The sequence below is a fragment of the Chanos chanos genome, chromosome 9, assembly GCF_902362185.1.
Source record: "Chanos chanos chromosome 9, fChaCha1.1, whole genome shotgun sequence".
NCBI classification, from domain to species: Eukaryota; Metazoa; Chordata; class Actinopteri; order Gonorynchiformes; family Chanidae; genus Chanos; species Chanos chanos.
The window spans coordinates 25,837,826-25,854,386 of NC_044503.1; the positions used below are offsets into that span (position 1 = coordinate 25,837,826).

At 44.8% G+C, this 16,561-nt stretch overlaps 2 protein-coding genes across 4 annotated transcripts; both read right to left on the minus strand.

The window, feature by feature from the left end:
• Positions 1–1,513: 1,513 nt before the first annotated feature.
• On the minus strand, positions 1,514–7,876 carry coq3 (coenzyme Q3 methyltransferase). Its single transcript, XM_030785334.1, has 6 exons — positions 7,686–7,876; positions 7,273–7,425; positions 5,925–6,024; positions 4,488–4,757; positions 2,920–3,079; positions 1,514–2,176 (listed from the first exon to the last, which is right to left on the minus strand). The coding sequence occupies exons 1-6, from the start codon at positions 7,874–7,876 to the stop codon at positions 1,968–1,970; spliced, it is 1,083 nt and encodes a 360-aa protein (XP_030641194.1). The 3' UTR covers positions 1,514–1,967.
• Positions 7,877–8,813: 937 nt separating this feature from the next.
• Positions 8,814–16,561, minus strand: pnisr (PNN-interacting serine/arginine-rich protein). 3 transcript variants are annotated; one of them, XM_030783717.1, is made up of 13 exons: positions 15,530–15,617; positions 15,119–15,301; positions 14,648–14,880; positions 14,226–14,385; positions 13,367–13,560; positions 12,791–12,928; positions 12,555–12,654; positions 11,722–11,775; positions 11,067–11,290; positions 10,616–10,761; positions 10,283–10,567; positions 9,707–10,222; positions 9,174–9,204 (listed from the first exon to the last, which is right to left on the minus strand). In XM_030783717.1, exons 1-13 carry the CDS (start codon positions 15,615–15,617, stop codon positions 9,174–9,176), a joined length of 2,352 nt encoding a protein of 783 aa, XP_030639577.1. The 3 variants fall into 3 exon arrangements, with proteins under 3 accessions (XP_030639576.1, XP_030639577.1, XP_030639574.1); XM_030783714.1 differs by adding an exon at positions 16,522–16,561 and having other exon boundaries at positions 9,707–10,778; positions 11,099–11,290; positions 15,530–15,647; XM_030783716.1 differs by having other exon boundaries at positions 8,814–9,204; positions 9,707–10,778; positions 11,099–11,290.

Here is a 16,561-nt window from a genome sequence, read left to right on the forward strand (position 1 = left end):
TCTCTCTCTCTGTCGCCTCCAGCTTCCTCCAGCTTTCTCCAGCTTTCCCTGGTCGGCTTCATCTATAGTCTCAACGTTACATGGCTGAAATGTTATTTTAGCCGCGGAATGAGAAAAACGGGCATTTTGACGGGTGTTGGCTCCCGCATCCAGCACAGGATACTACGCTGATGATGCTCGGAGCCTTTGTCTGTTTCAATAGAAACCAGTGATGTCACCGCCGCTCTGTCGGTTAGCAGTGGTATCGCAGAGGAAAGACCGAGGCAACTAGAATCGACAGGAAACTTCTGTCCTCTTTCAACTGATTCTAATCACAAATAAATGCTTTACTAATGCAGTGTTGGCGATTTCGAGTTTTTTAAATGGATGTTTTCATTCATATTATTCATATTCATATATAACATACAGTGACTGACACTACATTGTGAGCGGTTATGTCTCAAATGGCTCTAGTGCAGTAGCCTACTGATGTCATATTTGCTGCAAAGCTAAGTCTCATAAACAACCTATGCAGTAAACTATATGGTTCTTTCAGTGAAACCCCTGGAGTCATCGAAGTCGTAAAACAAGACACGACGTCAGTCACGTCTCTATACATTGATCGCTATAGTCTTGTATCTGCAGGCGACAGCCTATACTGAAGACTATCATCTTTAATACATCGCTTATACTTACGCGGCACCAACTTCTCGTGTATATTAGCGCAATCATCCTGGACAATGATCCTGTCGGTGTATGCTATGCCACTCTAAACGACCATAGGGGACTATATTGCGAAAGCATCTCTGTTTAGGAAACGGAGGTTTCGTAAGGATAGTAGGCTACGCTATAAGGTCAGTTACATCACTAGTCCCCCCCCAGTGTTTCAGAAAGAAGGGGAACCATCTGCAAAAATTCTGCATTTCGACATAATTATCAGTGTGATATAAACCAGGTCACAATTTGATGAGTATTTATATGTCGAAGGCATCTGTATAGTCAAGTAACATTCGGGGTCATGTTTTAACACAGAGAAAAATAATTGTGCCCTCCTGCAGATACAAACCTGCTCCAGAAAAGTCAAATGTCAAAAACTCAGTCTAAATAATTTGAGATTCTCAGGTGTCTGTCTTGATAAATATTCATCCAATATTGGTGCAATGTTGTCTTGGGGGCTACACTTAGTTACATACACTTAAGTAATATTTCTCTACAGCTAAAGCCAAAATGATCACCATAGTGACACATAGTGGGTGGCGGAATATGACAGTTTTGTAGTTTCAGTTCAGCATATTAACATGTAGGGTGAGAGCCAAACACTACTGTTGTTCTACCCAAGAACGACATGTCTAAACTAATTCCAGATAATAGATTTTTTTATATATATATTTCATCACCATCCTATCACCAAACAAACTGCAAATAACAGTTTTACATCTACCATTAATATGTACACATATTTATTCTCAAAACATTACCACAATCTTTTGTGAAATGATTAAAAAAAAAAACCCACACACACACACAGCGTACAAACCCATCACATTGGTTTTTATTATCATTTTAAGTGAAACTGAAATACACATTTAATTGAACGGTATTTTATTCAAACAATGCAAATAATGCATTTACCTGACCAAAGTCAGTGATTCTCTCATCGTAGATAATGTGAGTGACTGGTTCTTACTGAATGTGACCTGTCTTTAAGGTCAAAACCAGCAAACATCACACAGGAGATGCAGTACTTAATTCAAAGAAATCAAACCACAGAGGCAGCCCTGGTGTAGCACTCTTTCCATAGTACTTCAGAAATATTGATCATAACCTCAACATTATGCATTTTCCCCAACACACACGCTAAAAATACAAGCAACAAGCCGACAAAGGATCGACCAGCGTGGTCTGCTGTCTTTGGTGCGTCACTCAGTTCTCTTCAACCTGTGGGAAAGGTTCAGTCTCTGTAAATGAAATAGGGAAACCGCAGGCGGTCAGTTCTGTCCCGTTGCTTTGGATGCAGACGCTCCCTGCTGCTCTCCGGTCTCCGTCTCCGTCTCGTCCCGGGCCCGGTCAGAGTCGGGCTCGTCCTTCAGCTTAACGGCGTGGAGTGCATAGTTAATTGCAGTGCTCTGGGTCCAACTCCAGCGTCCTGTCAGAGGGTTATACAGCATTCCCCTGACGGACTCCACACGGAAACCAACTGACAGACGAAAACAAAGAGAAAAGGACGGGTTGTTTACACCCGCTCGAAACCGGCTGCATCCATACACCTTCTTGACAATGTGTATTCACCTATTTACATATTCATATGTTTCACTGGAGTCAGTGGAACAAAATCAAAGTAATGTTTCATCCAAAACATTCTTGGTTTCCTCCTCCAAACAGGCATTTTAAGTTTGAATGACCTTTTGTGCATGTGAACCCCAAAAACATGTTTCCTCTCATAAAATATGATAGTAACGCCCACAGTTATAAAAAAAAGCTATTTATAATTCGTTTAATTCTACTGAATTCTCTGAGGAACTGTTTCCGTGGTGAATATGTAAAACTACTAAAAGTAGTCTGTATACAAATGCATCTTCACTCAAACTGAAACAGAGCTTTGTGCATGAATGCCTTCTTAATTAAGCTTGTAGAATATTAATGTGATTTGAAATACTGGATACCAGTTAAACAGTGCATTAACAGGAATACAGAGAGAAGAAACAGTATAACTAGGTCCTAAGTCATGAAACAGCTGACAGGACTGATAACACTGGTGTGGGAAACAGTAATGTAATAAAGAAAAAATTCTCCAGACACAGACCACTCAATAGAAAGTTCTAGTTTTCAAGTATCAGGGCAACATCTTTTCCTGGGAGTACTGGATGTGCCTTGACCCCAGAAAACTAGAACTTTCTGTTGGGCTTCCAGCGATAAAACTACAAAGACCGACAGACTCACTGGACTCCAACAGGCGCTCAAGGTCGACGGGGCTGACGAATTTTTCCCAGTCGTGAGTGCCGCTGGGCACAATCCGCAGCACTCGCTCGGCCACCACGATACCCAGCGCGTATGACAGGTTGGTCTTGTTAATGGTGGTGATGAAGAGGGAGCCACCTGGCTGAGCGGACGAAAGCAAAGAAACCGTCACGCGCCCTATCGCATCTCTAGCTCACCGCACGCTTCTAGCTCTCCATTCTCATCTGTTCAACTTCAAAACATCCTTCAAAACATAATATATCAGCCTTGTTGCTTTTCCAGGTGTGTTTGGGGAAAGTGTCCTTCTAATAACCAGTTATTATTTTACAACTGATGGGAAGTGTGAAACTCTGAAAGAAATATTCGCTGCTGGCTTCATACCGCCATTCATTGCAACATCCATTATTTGCTGTCGATCCAATCCCTCGGTGCTGGTGCTGACACTGCTGTAGATTTTCTGTTCATGTTGGTATTGGGTTGCAGACTGCTCAAACAAGGTCTACGTATTTTTACCTAACAAATAGTGTCAACTTTGATTTTCATCTACAGCACAACACTCGATGTGTCGGCATGCTTTTTTTTTTTTTTTTTTAACTAGAGCCTTCACTGAACAGCAAAAGCTGCCCACAGCAGCCGACCATATGCGGCACTCCACCTCTGAGTGGGGCTCTGGGTATTACACATACAGAGTGTTGTGTTAGACTCCGACTGCAGTGTCTCACACTCGCTGCCTCACTGACAGACACACAGAAGATGGACCCTACATTTTCTACTGCGCAGGGGTACGCAACAGCAAAAAACAAACAAACAAACAAACAAACAAACAAAAAACGGCTGATCATAGACGAGAGTACAAGAGACATACGTCTAAACTGAGACTGCTCCGTGTAAACACGAGGTTATAAATATGACAGGGCAGATGAAAATACACCAGATGACAAGTTTCAGATAAGGAAAGAAACAAACTGACAAATTAGATTATGATAAAGTGTGGGGCATAAAACATGTCTTTATTTAGTCTAAACTGTTATGTTTTGATGCTCTAGTCTGATCTGATTTGTTTCAGGAAGGTATTTTTAGAACGGTGTTTAATGTAAACACTAGTAATTCTAACGTTAACAGGCTTTAAATCACTGAGGACGTCCTCTGTCTTTGTTCAATGGAAACGAGAAGAGATTTTCTCAATCAAACGAGAAACCGACTTGTACTTTTAACGGTAACATGATCAAAGGATTAGACGGATTTGGGCTCACTCCTCTTCCAGCATGTTTGTACTCTTAAACACTGACCCAGGAGATTAGAGTACTCGACCCATCTCTCTAAACTAGGGCTTTTCCATCATTCACAAAACAGACACACACACACACACAATAATACAAAAATACACACACACACACACACACCACACACACACACACACACACACACACCACACACACACAAATTCAGAAATACACAAACAAAGCACAGCTGGTCACTCAAAACTCTTGTATAAAACATTGCCTTTCCCAAAGTCACATGTCAGAAAGCAAACAGGCCATGTGATTTACCTTTAACGCCTGATAGCAGCAGCTGGCAAACGTTTCCAGGTCAGCCAAATGTTCCACCACCTCCGAGGCTACGACAGCATGAAAGCCCTCCGTCCCCTCCTCCTCATCCTCCTCCTCCACCTCCTCCTCGCAGAGCTCCTCGAGAGTGCAGGCGCGGTACTTCACCCGCTCCTGGAGGTCCGGGTCGCGGTAAGCATGCAGCTCCGCCGTACGGACGCTGTCTTCCACGGGGTCGATCCCCAACACCTCCGCCCCAAGCCTGCCCAGCGGCTGAGAGAAAAAAGTAAAGTCAGGGGAGTGCCTTCTGTTTCAAAACATCTCCTAAATAAATACATACATAAACAAACAAAGACAGACAGACAGAAAGAAAGAAAGAAAGAAAGAAAGAAAGAAAGAAAGAAATCCTTTTTACATAGATTTTGCTAGCTTGAGACAGATAGATCCATCCTCATGGGATAAAGCTATTCAAAAAGAACAACGGTCAGAGCCAGTCATCAGATAAAATCTCTCATTAAAATTGATCTGCCTCTTTTTAACCACCACCACCAAAAAAAAAAAAAAAAGCCACCTTTGTTATTCCTGTCAAATTACTGTTTGGCCTTGCTAGACTGACGCTCTCTTCTCAGTACACTGCCTTCTACTGGACGGAAATGTGTAGTGCTGTTGTAAAGCAGCGTGTGTGTGTGTGTGTGTGTGAGATCAGTGCCTAATGTTAGAGCTGCATGTGCTAGCCCAGGGGCTTCTCAGCCTTTCAACTAGCGGATCCAGTGTGAAGGACAGCCCGGGCATGATGGGATACGCCGAGACATCATCTTCCAAGGCAGACACATCGCTGACACGTGAGGGAGGATGAACGACTGCGTGTGTGTATGTCTGTTTGTGCGTGTGTGCGCGCGCGCACGAGTGTATGTCTACGCGTGTGTGTTTGTGTGTATTTATCTTGAGTTATTGGATCCGATGCTGTCTGCTTCCATAGTGCAGTTTTGCTGGTAAGTTTTCAGTTTGCATTCAATCCTTGACAAAAACTATATCTCTTCAGATATGATGTTGGATATACACAAGCAAGTAACACACACGCACACAGCAAAACTTTAGCCTTCAGACCATCTTTTCCACCAAACTCAGACCAGTCATTTCCAATGCGAATTTACTTGATGCTCCACATCATCTAACATGCTGTCAAGAACATTAGCTTGTTTTTCTTTCTTTCTTTTTTTTAATTCTTCAAAACAACATCTGGAGAAATAAGGAACAAAATGATACAAGTGACATAGCTGAAGTGAAAACTCGTAATTGTTGGAAGTAGGATTTCGCTGACGTAAAAGTAGCCGCCGTCCGGCGCATAGTGACCAAATTGAGCCTGTCTAAACCTTCCAGACTTTTCTCTCTAAGACTCTAATCAAACGAAAGATAATTTTCCTTTGAAACGAGCGATACCTCAGTGAGGAGGCCGCCACCGCAGCCGACGTCCAATATTCTGAGTCCGGCCAGTGGTTTGCCCATCTGTCGTCCGCTGTGTGTGTTCAACAGATTATCCCTGGGAGGAAAAGCCAAAGGTCAAAAGGTAGAGCCAGTTCACTGAGTGGAGAGGAAGAACTGTCACTTTCCAGGCTTCACGGTTTAAATAATTCTGCAGAATACAGGATGAGAAATTTTAATATAAGATGTAAAACCGGTAATGAGGAAGAGGGGATATGAGTCAGTAGAGAGGGTCCTGTTTTTTCCACAGCTTTTTTTTCGGGGGGAGGGGGGGGGGGCGCTTGGGTTGATTTTAAAATAATTTTCACTTGACATTTTCATCCCATATTCTTCATTCTGTAGTACCCCGGGCGAAAAGACGCTGAACAAACCCGGAAGGCTGCGTTAACCGCATCGTAGCCTTGAGCAGATTAAGGGGCTGACCAGAGGGGGCTGTAGGGGGAGAAACCCAATAGGCATGCTACCATTACTCCGCATTCGGTCAATCTCCAGGTCCAAATCCTAATGCTTTTGATTTGTTCCACTGCCTCTTTACTCGCTGTTGCGGCCTCGTTTCAGAAAAAAAAGACACAGCATTGTGAACGTGAAGAATAATAACCAGCAACAGCCGCTATGTTCCTCATTTAAACACGCCCCCAGGGTAGTAAAGACACATTGGTGCAAGTTAAAGCACCGCGCTTCTCTTAACTCTACGCCAAGGACGTCGCCATGGCAACCCTTTCTCTTCCTCGAAGATGGTGGATGAAATTATAATTATGGCCTGGGTGGTTCTGAAAGGATGTGAAGCTGAAGAAGTGACACGTCTTCCTAGCCAATACACTCCTCCGTTTCTCTCGCGCATGAAAACAACTGCACGGTTTTTAAGGTAAAGGTATTTGCCAGAATTAATCTTCCTCGCCCCAATTCACATTCTGCCTTAGACCAAAATACTATAGGGGCTGCATCCTTTTCTCCTTTGTCTTGTCTTTTTAAATAATGCCTTGCGATAAGCTTTTTTCCCAAGACTGTTTATTTATATGTTTGTTTGTTTATTTGGCTGGTTGGTTGATTTATCAACACTGTAATTGAGATGACATAATCTAGTATTTTGATGCAACAATGTAATATGACAGCCGGGTAACCACTACGTTTCATCTCAACAGTTACTGTTATTAACCTCGTGCGTGCTGTGAATATTGTCCTGTTGTACCCCTGCACAGAAGCACCTGTCTTGTTAAAGGACAGTGTTGGGGTAATTTAAAAGTGTTGAGTATAAATCCAAACAAGTACAAACAAAGAGCGCAGACAGACACACAAATATACACACCGTATAAAAGGCACTCTCAGATCATTCATGGAGTGGAGAGCGGCGAACTCTCCCTGTAGGTCCCACCACTTGTTGGCGAGAGACTGAAATTTCTTCAGCTCAGATGGGTCAAGAGTACTGTGGTTCGCCATGTGAGCACTTTGACTAATACACCTGTTTTCAAGAGGAAAATAACAGTTCTGTCTTTGACAGAGGTCACGACATCTGTGTTGTGCAACTGGAAAATAAGGCAAGTTCTTCTCATATGACAAATAGTTATACTATCATATCATACAGACAGCACTAATGGGACCTCTGATGCTTAACTTAATAGCACGGCACGATTTCTTAATCTAAAAAGATACAAGAGCGAGAGCAACATTCGACAATGATGCAGTGAAACCCTAACTGACACGCTGGCAAAAAAGTCTTACCGGATTTTCTGGAAATCTGCGTGATTCTGTGGGTGCCGTTCCAGAATCTGTTTCCTGTGTTTGTGTAGTGAGCAGCTGGAACTAGCCCGCGGTATATCTATGAGAAACGAGTTCACTACGTTTGACGGATATTTGAGCTTAGACCCATTATACAGCCTGAAGACGAGTTGTCCTGATTTCTTTGCATACATAGCCGAATAGCCAGATCCGCCTTAGAACTCGATTTAATTTTACTGTAGCATTCAATGTGACCGCATCACGTCCACCCAATATTACGCCGTATGGAAACACACCACTACAACGTGAAGTTCCTATTATGCTAAAAAAAAAGGACACGCTTCAATGACGCGTATTTACAACTCATATTTTATGCGTCATAGTTTATTTATCATTCGTACCATATTTTTGTAAATAGAAGCTAATTAACCAAAATATGGATGCTTAAAGGTTTACCTAACTAGACTGTTCGGTCACAGTGGAATTATCAGCGCTTGTCAACAAATTTACATGTAAATTACATTTGAGCGTACATTTGTCACCGCACACTTACTATAAAAACTGTTTAGAAATTAGACCATCCGTGTTGTCGCTAACCCTGAAAAGATTAGCCACCTCCGTACCTACAACACACTCTAAAACTTTTAGACAGGGAAACCAGGTCAGAACTTCTGAAAATTCTACAAGCGGTAACTTCGAACGTTAAACTTTTAACTGTTCAGTATTGCTTGTTGACAGCCTGTGGCGTCCTCAGTTAGAAAGAGACTATATCAAGATGAGGATCTTATTTATAACCTGATATGTTATCTAAATACCACACAAAAAAGCACATAAAGGCCACAAAATATATAGCTTTGATATGACCAGCCGTGCCATGGCGAAGTGTCAGCGTAGTAAGCCTGTCTTGCGATGATTCATGTATGGTATCGCATTAAAACACGATTGCTGCTGTGTGGAGCATGTGTGTTGATTCAAACAGTCTTCACGTCCTGACCGTTACCCATCCAAATGACATCTCAACGCTTGGATTTCAAAGTGGGAGGAAACGACAGCAGCTGTCGTTAATGCTACAATACAATCATGACAAAAGATAAAAGAGACGGGAGACATGCCGGAGAGAAAGAATCATATTTGTTTTATTTGGACAATTTACATGAAGAGTGAGTTCTTTTCTTCCTGTTGTGATTTTAAAACGTTACAACGTTAAAGATTCTAGAGACTACTGAACCCTTAAGTCCTGCGTACTACATGGACAAAAATACTAGCATTCAAAAATATCCTGTATTGTAGACAGCACTTTTAAAAAGATCACATATTTACAAAGGGAGGACAAAGGAAGCTGGGTTGGGATAGAAAGGAGTAAGGGGGGAGTAGGTTTTTGGGATTTGGGGGGAGTTCAGAGGTCACCTACAACGTTGCCTCGATAATGAGACAAGCCTGTCAAACTCATGGAATTTAAAAGAAGAGCACAGATTTGCAGCAGAAAACTCCTCAGCGCCAACGGCGACTGGGAGAGTTGGACCTGAAAAGAGAAAAAAAAAACGAGGGGAATCCTTAATAAAAAAAATGACACTCCGACATATGTGGGACTTAACACACTCACACACTCATTCAGCAGCTGTAAGATCAACACCGAGAATTAAAAATATTAAACCGACAACACCACTTATTGCAGATACTGCATTAAAGCTACATCAATACTTTCGCCCTCTTGTGGACAAAGTAGTTATTGCACGTTTAAATATAATATGTAAGTGCCCCATACACCCAGCAGAGGGCAGTACAAAAATATTTCTCTCTTCATACATGCGCGGTGAAGAAAAAGTTATGAAGGATTTTTTTTTGTTAGGATAAAAGCAGCAGTATTCCTTCAAAGACTACTCCCTAACTGTTTTCAAGACGTGGAATGAATTACAATGATTAGGATGGCTTCATTATAGACATGAAACACACACAGACAAGACATTTTTGTTTTAAATTACAGTGTTAAAAAGGAAGGGAGAGTAGAAAAAAATGGATACTACCTTGATCGTGACTTAGACTTGTGTTTGCGGCTTGCCTTCTTACCAGACTTGTGAGATTTTTCCGTTGACCTTGAGCGACTACGTTTGGATTTTTTAGATTTCTTTTCTTTGCTAAGCTCGGGGGAAGGGGACCTGCTCCTGCTGGACTCGGAGTCCGAGTATCTCTTGCTAGATTTGGTAGAGCCTTTCTTGCTAGACCTGCTATCCTGTCGGGAGAGCTTTTCCGTATGGGAGTCTGTGTGCTCGCTCTCTCTCCTCCTTTTAGATTTGCCATTGCTCTCCTCCTCGGGAACGGAGCTAACTTCTCTCTCTTTCTCCTTGCCCTTCTCTTTCTCTTTCACTCTCTGTTTGTCTTTCTTCCTATCTGACTCCTTTTCCTTCTTCTTCTTGTCTCTCTCGTGGCTGCGGCTCCTGTCTTTCCTCCTCTCCCTGTCTTTGCTGGGCGCTCTCTGTTTCCGCCTGCTGCGGCTGTTGCTACGGCTACGTTTGCGTTCTCGGCTGTGGCGCCTGTCGCGGCTGCGACTGCGGCTGCCTTTGGCCCGATCCTTGGACCTGCTCTTGCGCCCCCTGCTGGACGGGCGTTGCCGGGAGCGGCTGCGTTTCCTGTGGCGGCCGGCGCGCTCAGAGCTGCGGGCCCGACTGCTGCGCCTCCTCTCTCTACCCTTGTCCCGCTCGCCGTGGCGTCTGCGGGGGCTGCGGCTCCGGCTGCGGCTGCGCCTGCGGGAGGTGGAGCGGCTGCGCCTCCTCTTCCTCCGCGGCGAGGAAGAGCGGGAGGAGCTGCGAGAGGAGGCCGAGGAAGAGGAGGAGGACGAGGAGCGGCTGCTGGAGGAGCTGGAGCTGGAGCGGGAGCTGGGACGCTCGCTGGGGGTGGCGCTACCGCTGCCTCGTCCCGCGCGCTCCTTCCCTAACCCTGTCCGCTTAACCTCACTGACCTCTGCTTCGCTACGGGACCTGCGTCTCTCTACGGTAGGCTCTGCCTCTCTCTCTCTCACTTCCTGTTTATGTTTGGGTTCTGCCTGCTCCTCCTCATAACTGCCCCTCTCCCTGTTCGCTCGCTCCGACGCGCCGTCGTCTAGGATCGAAATACAGACAGAAAAAAAAAACAAAAACCCACAAACAACCTGACATTAGCTCTCAAAATGAGTCTTCTCCTTCAATAGATCTCAGTATCAAACCACAATTTAACACACATTTAAGGACATGCACATGTTTATGGCGTTAAAGATAGGAAAAAAACTAAATGGACACAAATCAGCTGTCTGGACTGAACTTAATTTAGCATTTATTATTATTATTCTACTACATGTATGGCTAAATACATAATGTAAATACATATATACTACTAGTGTACAAACACTACACTGATGTTTTGAACTTTGGGTGAGTTCTCACCATAGGCATTGAGGGAGTCAAGGGCAAGTCTCTCCTGCTGGAGCTGCATCTCCCTCTCTTTGCGGCGGAAAGCGTCCTGTTTCTGTCGGATGCGGTGCCTGAGTTCCTCGTCGTCGGTGTCGGAGGACTCCGAGCCCCGCCCGCTCCGTTCCTCGTCCTCGCTCTCGTCTGACCCGTACTCACCCAGCCCCCCTGTGGCAACACAACCCTGCTCTTATAGCGGACAACCACGGCACCTCACAAAACAGCTTCACTATCACAACTGACGCCGCCCCCCAAACCCCGCCCACGAGAGGCCCCTCCTACTCTACCTACCAATACCTGACTTGCTGTACACTGGCATGCGTTTAATGTATATCTGTCTTAAATTTCGTTTACAACCTGGGCTTAAGACACTGAAACCACTAACCACTGTCCAAGTCTGCCGTCATTAAGGCACATACAAGAGCTGTAAGGGAAGATACAAGCAAAGCAAAACAAAACAAAACAAAAAAAACAAAACAAAACAAAAAACAAATCTCTTTTGGAAACCCACCCTCCTTTCCATGACCTGACCCCTCCCCTCCCCGTCTTGAACACCCCGCCCCCCGCCCCTCCCCTTTTAGAAAAGCGGAGCTACTCACCGAGGCCCGTGAGAGAAGCCAGTGCACTTGACTGTGCCAGCTGTTTGGCAGGAGCTTTTGATTCACATCAAACAACAGGAACAACATGTTAAAACACATACAGCCACCACTGTCTCATAGCCAAGACAAGTCTCTTTAGAGAACGACGGTACAGATAGGTTCTATTCACACGAGCTGCCTTAGGCACACATACACACACACACACAAAAATAAAGAACAAAACAAAAAATTTAAAAAGAAAAAAAATGGAGAGAAGAAAAGGGTTAACAAACAAGGTCTGGCATACATTTAAGTTAAACAATGGAAGAGAAACGAGGACACAGAGAGAGAGAGAGAGAGAGAGAGAGAGAGAACCACTCTGTACTAATGCAGTGTCACTTTCAAAAATGACAAGTCCGTCTGGTTTTAGTGACGTGACAGTTTGTCTGAGAGGGGTTTAGGTCTGGAGCAAGGTTCAGATAAAACTTGTCTGTGAGTTGTCTTTTCAGGCACCAGGATACGGACTTGGTGTAAACTTCATCAGTAACATACTAAACTTCACTACTGTCTCATTTTCAGTTCTGCCTCCTCCCTCCCCCATCTCCAGGTGCATTAGCAGAGAATGGCTGATGAAGCAATTCACTTTTGTTCAGTACACACACTTTTCTTTTTGTTTGTTTGCTTGTTTTTTACACCACTGGAAGTCAGTCAAATAAAGCAGGCTTTCAGAAGTTGTATCAAATCTCTCAAGTCACTGGCCAAATGAGTGAGACTACTTTCTGATGCACAGTGGCTTGTCTTCAGTGCTACACTGGAAGGCACTGGTGTATTGACAGAAGTGAACATGGGCAGACCTTTAGTGGCTTTGCGATGTGTCTCTTTAGCCACTTGGTAAATTTCTTCATTTGTAACCTCGAGCAGAACTTCAGTGAGTAGCGTTTTGGTCAGCATCATCTGTTAAGAGTCCACAAACAGAGAGAGAGAGAGAGAGAGAGAGGTTAATATAAAATATATAATATAATTATAAGGACTAATAACACAGTATCGTGGGCTGTAATGACATTTGAGCGATTGCGTTCGGCGAACAGACCAGCTGGAACTCTTTCTCCTCCTCCGTCATCTCCGGCTCGCTCTCCCCGTCATTGGCAGGGGACGGGCTCCTGCCCGCGAACTCCGACTTCCTCGCCCCGTCCTCCTCGCCGTCCTCCCCGTCCTCCTCGTCGCTGTCCTGCGTCACAGAGGAGAGCAAAGCTTTGAGAACGCCCGCCTTCGCGCCACTGTCCGAGGGTTAGCGGCCCCCGGGCCGCGCGGTCGAAAAGACGGCTCGAGACGCCGTCCGCTAAGCGTTTTAACTCTTGACCAAAAAAAAAAAAAACCCCGCAATTTGACTGGTGTGTTTTGACTATTCATTAGATCTACTACTCCACAGCAGCGGCGGTGTGGCACGTAAGCTAAGTGTCATTATAGTCTGGGAACACTTTTACCGAAGTGGCTGTTAAGTGAGAACTGTTTGCGGCCAATTGATTTCAGCTGTTCGGGGCACAAGGAAGCGCCTGACTGTTAGCAAGCGTGCGTGACGCGAAGTCGTCCGTCGATGAAACGTCGGGGGGAGGGGGAGGGTCCTGTGAGAGGTGAAAAGCCGTTTAAAAGAGAGAGAGATGCTTACAAATTTGCTCTTGCGCGGCAACCGAGGCCCATCACCTTCCGCCTCAACCATATCGCCCTCTCTATTCTCATCATTAGCCATTTCCGCTCGCTGCCTCTCCATCCGTTCTTTCTCCAGCTTCTTCTGTTTCTCCCGGTCCATCTTCTCCAGGCCCTCGCGGATCCACGCCGGCAAAGTCCGCCGCTTCACAGCGTCTGGAGGGAAGATGAACAAACAAAACACACGCGTTCACACGTCACGTTCGCCCAACGTGTTCTGTCTGTGTGCGTCTGTCAGGGTTGTGTCTGAATTTGGGAATTTGAACGCTCGTTGAATTTATAAGCCGATTTCACGTTGAAATTGAACTGAAGTGGCGACACTTCGTAAAATGCAGAACTGGGAAATTAATTTGAATTTGACAGGAAGTGAATTTCATTAAGTGAAATTCAAAACAAATTTCCTCCAGTTCATTTGACTGATACTAATAAATGTAGCATTCTCCTCTAGAATCAAGCTTATAGATAATCAGGTACATACACTAATTAGTACCGTACTTTGTATTGTCATCTCTTTGCTCGTAATATCGCATTTTTATTTTTTTTCTATTTTCTTTTAATCCAAATTAATACTTCAATTCTATATCCTGATTACTGCCTCAATTCAAATTCACAGCCTGCATTTGGCTTTATTAAGACATTCTAAAGTCAGTTGTGAATTGAGCACAAACCTGGTGTGCATGTGTGTGTACACAATAGTCAAAGTTCTAGAAATAGGTTACGGTCAAAGGTCAAGTTGCAGCCCTGCGATAATCTTAAGATAAGTCATGTGACTTGAGAGTGTTCCTTTACTGAGACCAGAGTGCATCACCAGGGGTCCGTACCAAGAGTAGGGGGTTCCTGCTTCACCGCCAGCTGGCTGGGAGACCTCGGACGGTCGCCTCGGAAACCCGGCATCCGGTCCCGTCTGTTCTGGGGGGGCCCCTGGGGCCAGTAGGGGGGATGGAATCCTGTGGCCGGGGGTCCGTATGGGGCTGCCCCGTGCTGTTGGAGAAGGAGCAACACATTCGTCAGAGTCATCCAAAAACACTTTTTGTCACGAGTGCCGGCCCGGCCCGTGTGAGAAGCGTGGAAAGCAATGCAAAATAGATGCTCTTTATGTGAGCAGCTGATAGGATGTTCTACCACCACACAGGGTGTCTGGCGTAGCCTCATCAGACAGACGGGGGGAAAAAAAGTGAACGAATTAAAAATATCCCCCTTCTCTAATGGTACTTATCCAGGCTCTCCCCCTTACAGAACGTACCTGATAGTCAAACTGATTGACAGGCATGGAGCCCATGGGGTAGTTTTCGGGCTGAGCCCCGAAGCCGTGACTGTTCTGAGGAAAAACTCCGTGATGGGGCTCCGATGCGAACTCCAGGCTGTCCTGGCTGTTGCTGTCCTCGGACGGGGTCACCACATCCATGGGCCCTGTCCCCGGGGGCAACCACGCCTGCTCTGGGGGTGGAGGAGGGGGTTGGCCGTGCACGCCCCACTCTGAAGAACAACAAAGAAAAAATGTGATCAAACATTCCAGAACTCCACTCAGTACTGTACTGTACAAACACCTTCATTCTGACATAATGAGGTGGATTAATGGTTAACATGTACAATTCTCACACAAAGGAAATTATTTAAGGGCACAGTTTTATTAACATTCCCTAAAATTTATTTCTTAACATGCAATTTTACAAAATTTTACAATTTTTTTTAAAAAAAATACACATGGTCCTACCAGGCTGCCACATTCGGCCATAATTCGGGTCGCCGGCGAAGGCGCCGTGGTTATTGTGTGCGGCGGGCTCTAGGCCCGGTATGTCCTGACCGTTAGTTTGGAGCCCCGGCTGATCACCGGAGGTTCCACTTGACTCTTTCTGTGCGATCCAGGCTTGTGCTAGAGCTGCCCAGTCTACCTGGCCTGTAAAAGACAGACAGAATGCAGAAATCCTCAGTCGGTTTCAACGACACATTGACAACAGGGGAAAAAAAAAAAAGCTTATGATTAAGAATTTGCCCAGGGCTGAACTCTTTAACAGGGTCCAGAGTCTTTTTTTTTCCTGCATAGCTGATGGCATATTTGATGAAACCGAAAGTTCAAATCAGCCTGGGAAAAGAATGCAGTTTAAACTAAAAAGTGTTCACTCACCTGGGTCTTGCTGGTGCTGAAACGACTGCATCCACTGCTGTTGACTCAAAGGCCATTGCGGCCAGGGTTGTCCACCCTGATCCCACATCGCTCAGATTGCAGTTCCTAGGCTGGGAGCCTGCTCGAGATACATAACAGGATATCAGACAAGCTGCATTTTTTTTCACGCGATTCAAATTACACACTATCAGCGTTTCAACCCGGGAAACGTATCTTCGTTGCGCCACTGCTCAAACGTAGTGAGACGTTTACTTTTTATGAAAACAGTGCAGCTATTAATTAAGGTAAAATCATGGACAAACGATTTAATTATATCAAAGGAAAAAAAAAAACAAATACCGCTTTTCAATAAATTTGCGTGGTTAAGTCGATAGACGTCTATGGTTTGTCAGTGCAAATGTGAAAGCTAACATCAGCTAAGTGTAAGCTGATGTGGTCTGAGAGTCGGTCTCGCGTTCTGCCCCTTTAGGTAGGAGAAACAGAACGACTCAAAGGCCTCCTAAGTTCGTTAAGGTATACAACTTTCCACTATCATGACAAAACACTGCTGTCTGTGGAGAAACTGCTTTCAGGTCAGGTCAACGTTTGCGAGCGATCTACCTGCGAAAACAGATCTGGTTAGCGTCGGGTTAACTAGTCACCGAGACGGATGCGGCTCAAAACCTCATTGTAAATATTCAATGTACGATATACCTGATACAACACTCGCCGTTTACAATATGCAAGTCCTTGAAATATTTTGTTTTACACCAAACCTGGCCACTGGTTAAGCACAACTGCTCGCCAGTTAGGTAGTCGGTGCCCTGCTAACGTTAACCTGGTGGCCAAAGTAGTAGGCCGTTTTAATTGACAAAAAGCGCAACCGTATAAGAGCCAAAAATTCAAACGAGAATAAAGACGAACGTGTGCTCAGTCTAGAATCCCTCTTTCTGAGCGTGATCCAGCATAAATACAGTACTTTTACAGATTAACCACACGCTGTGTTTTCCCACCTCTTCCAGCTTCTTTTCCGTCCTGCACTCAAAATGGCGA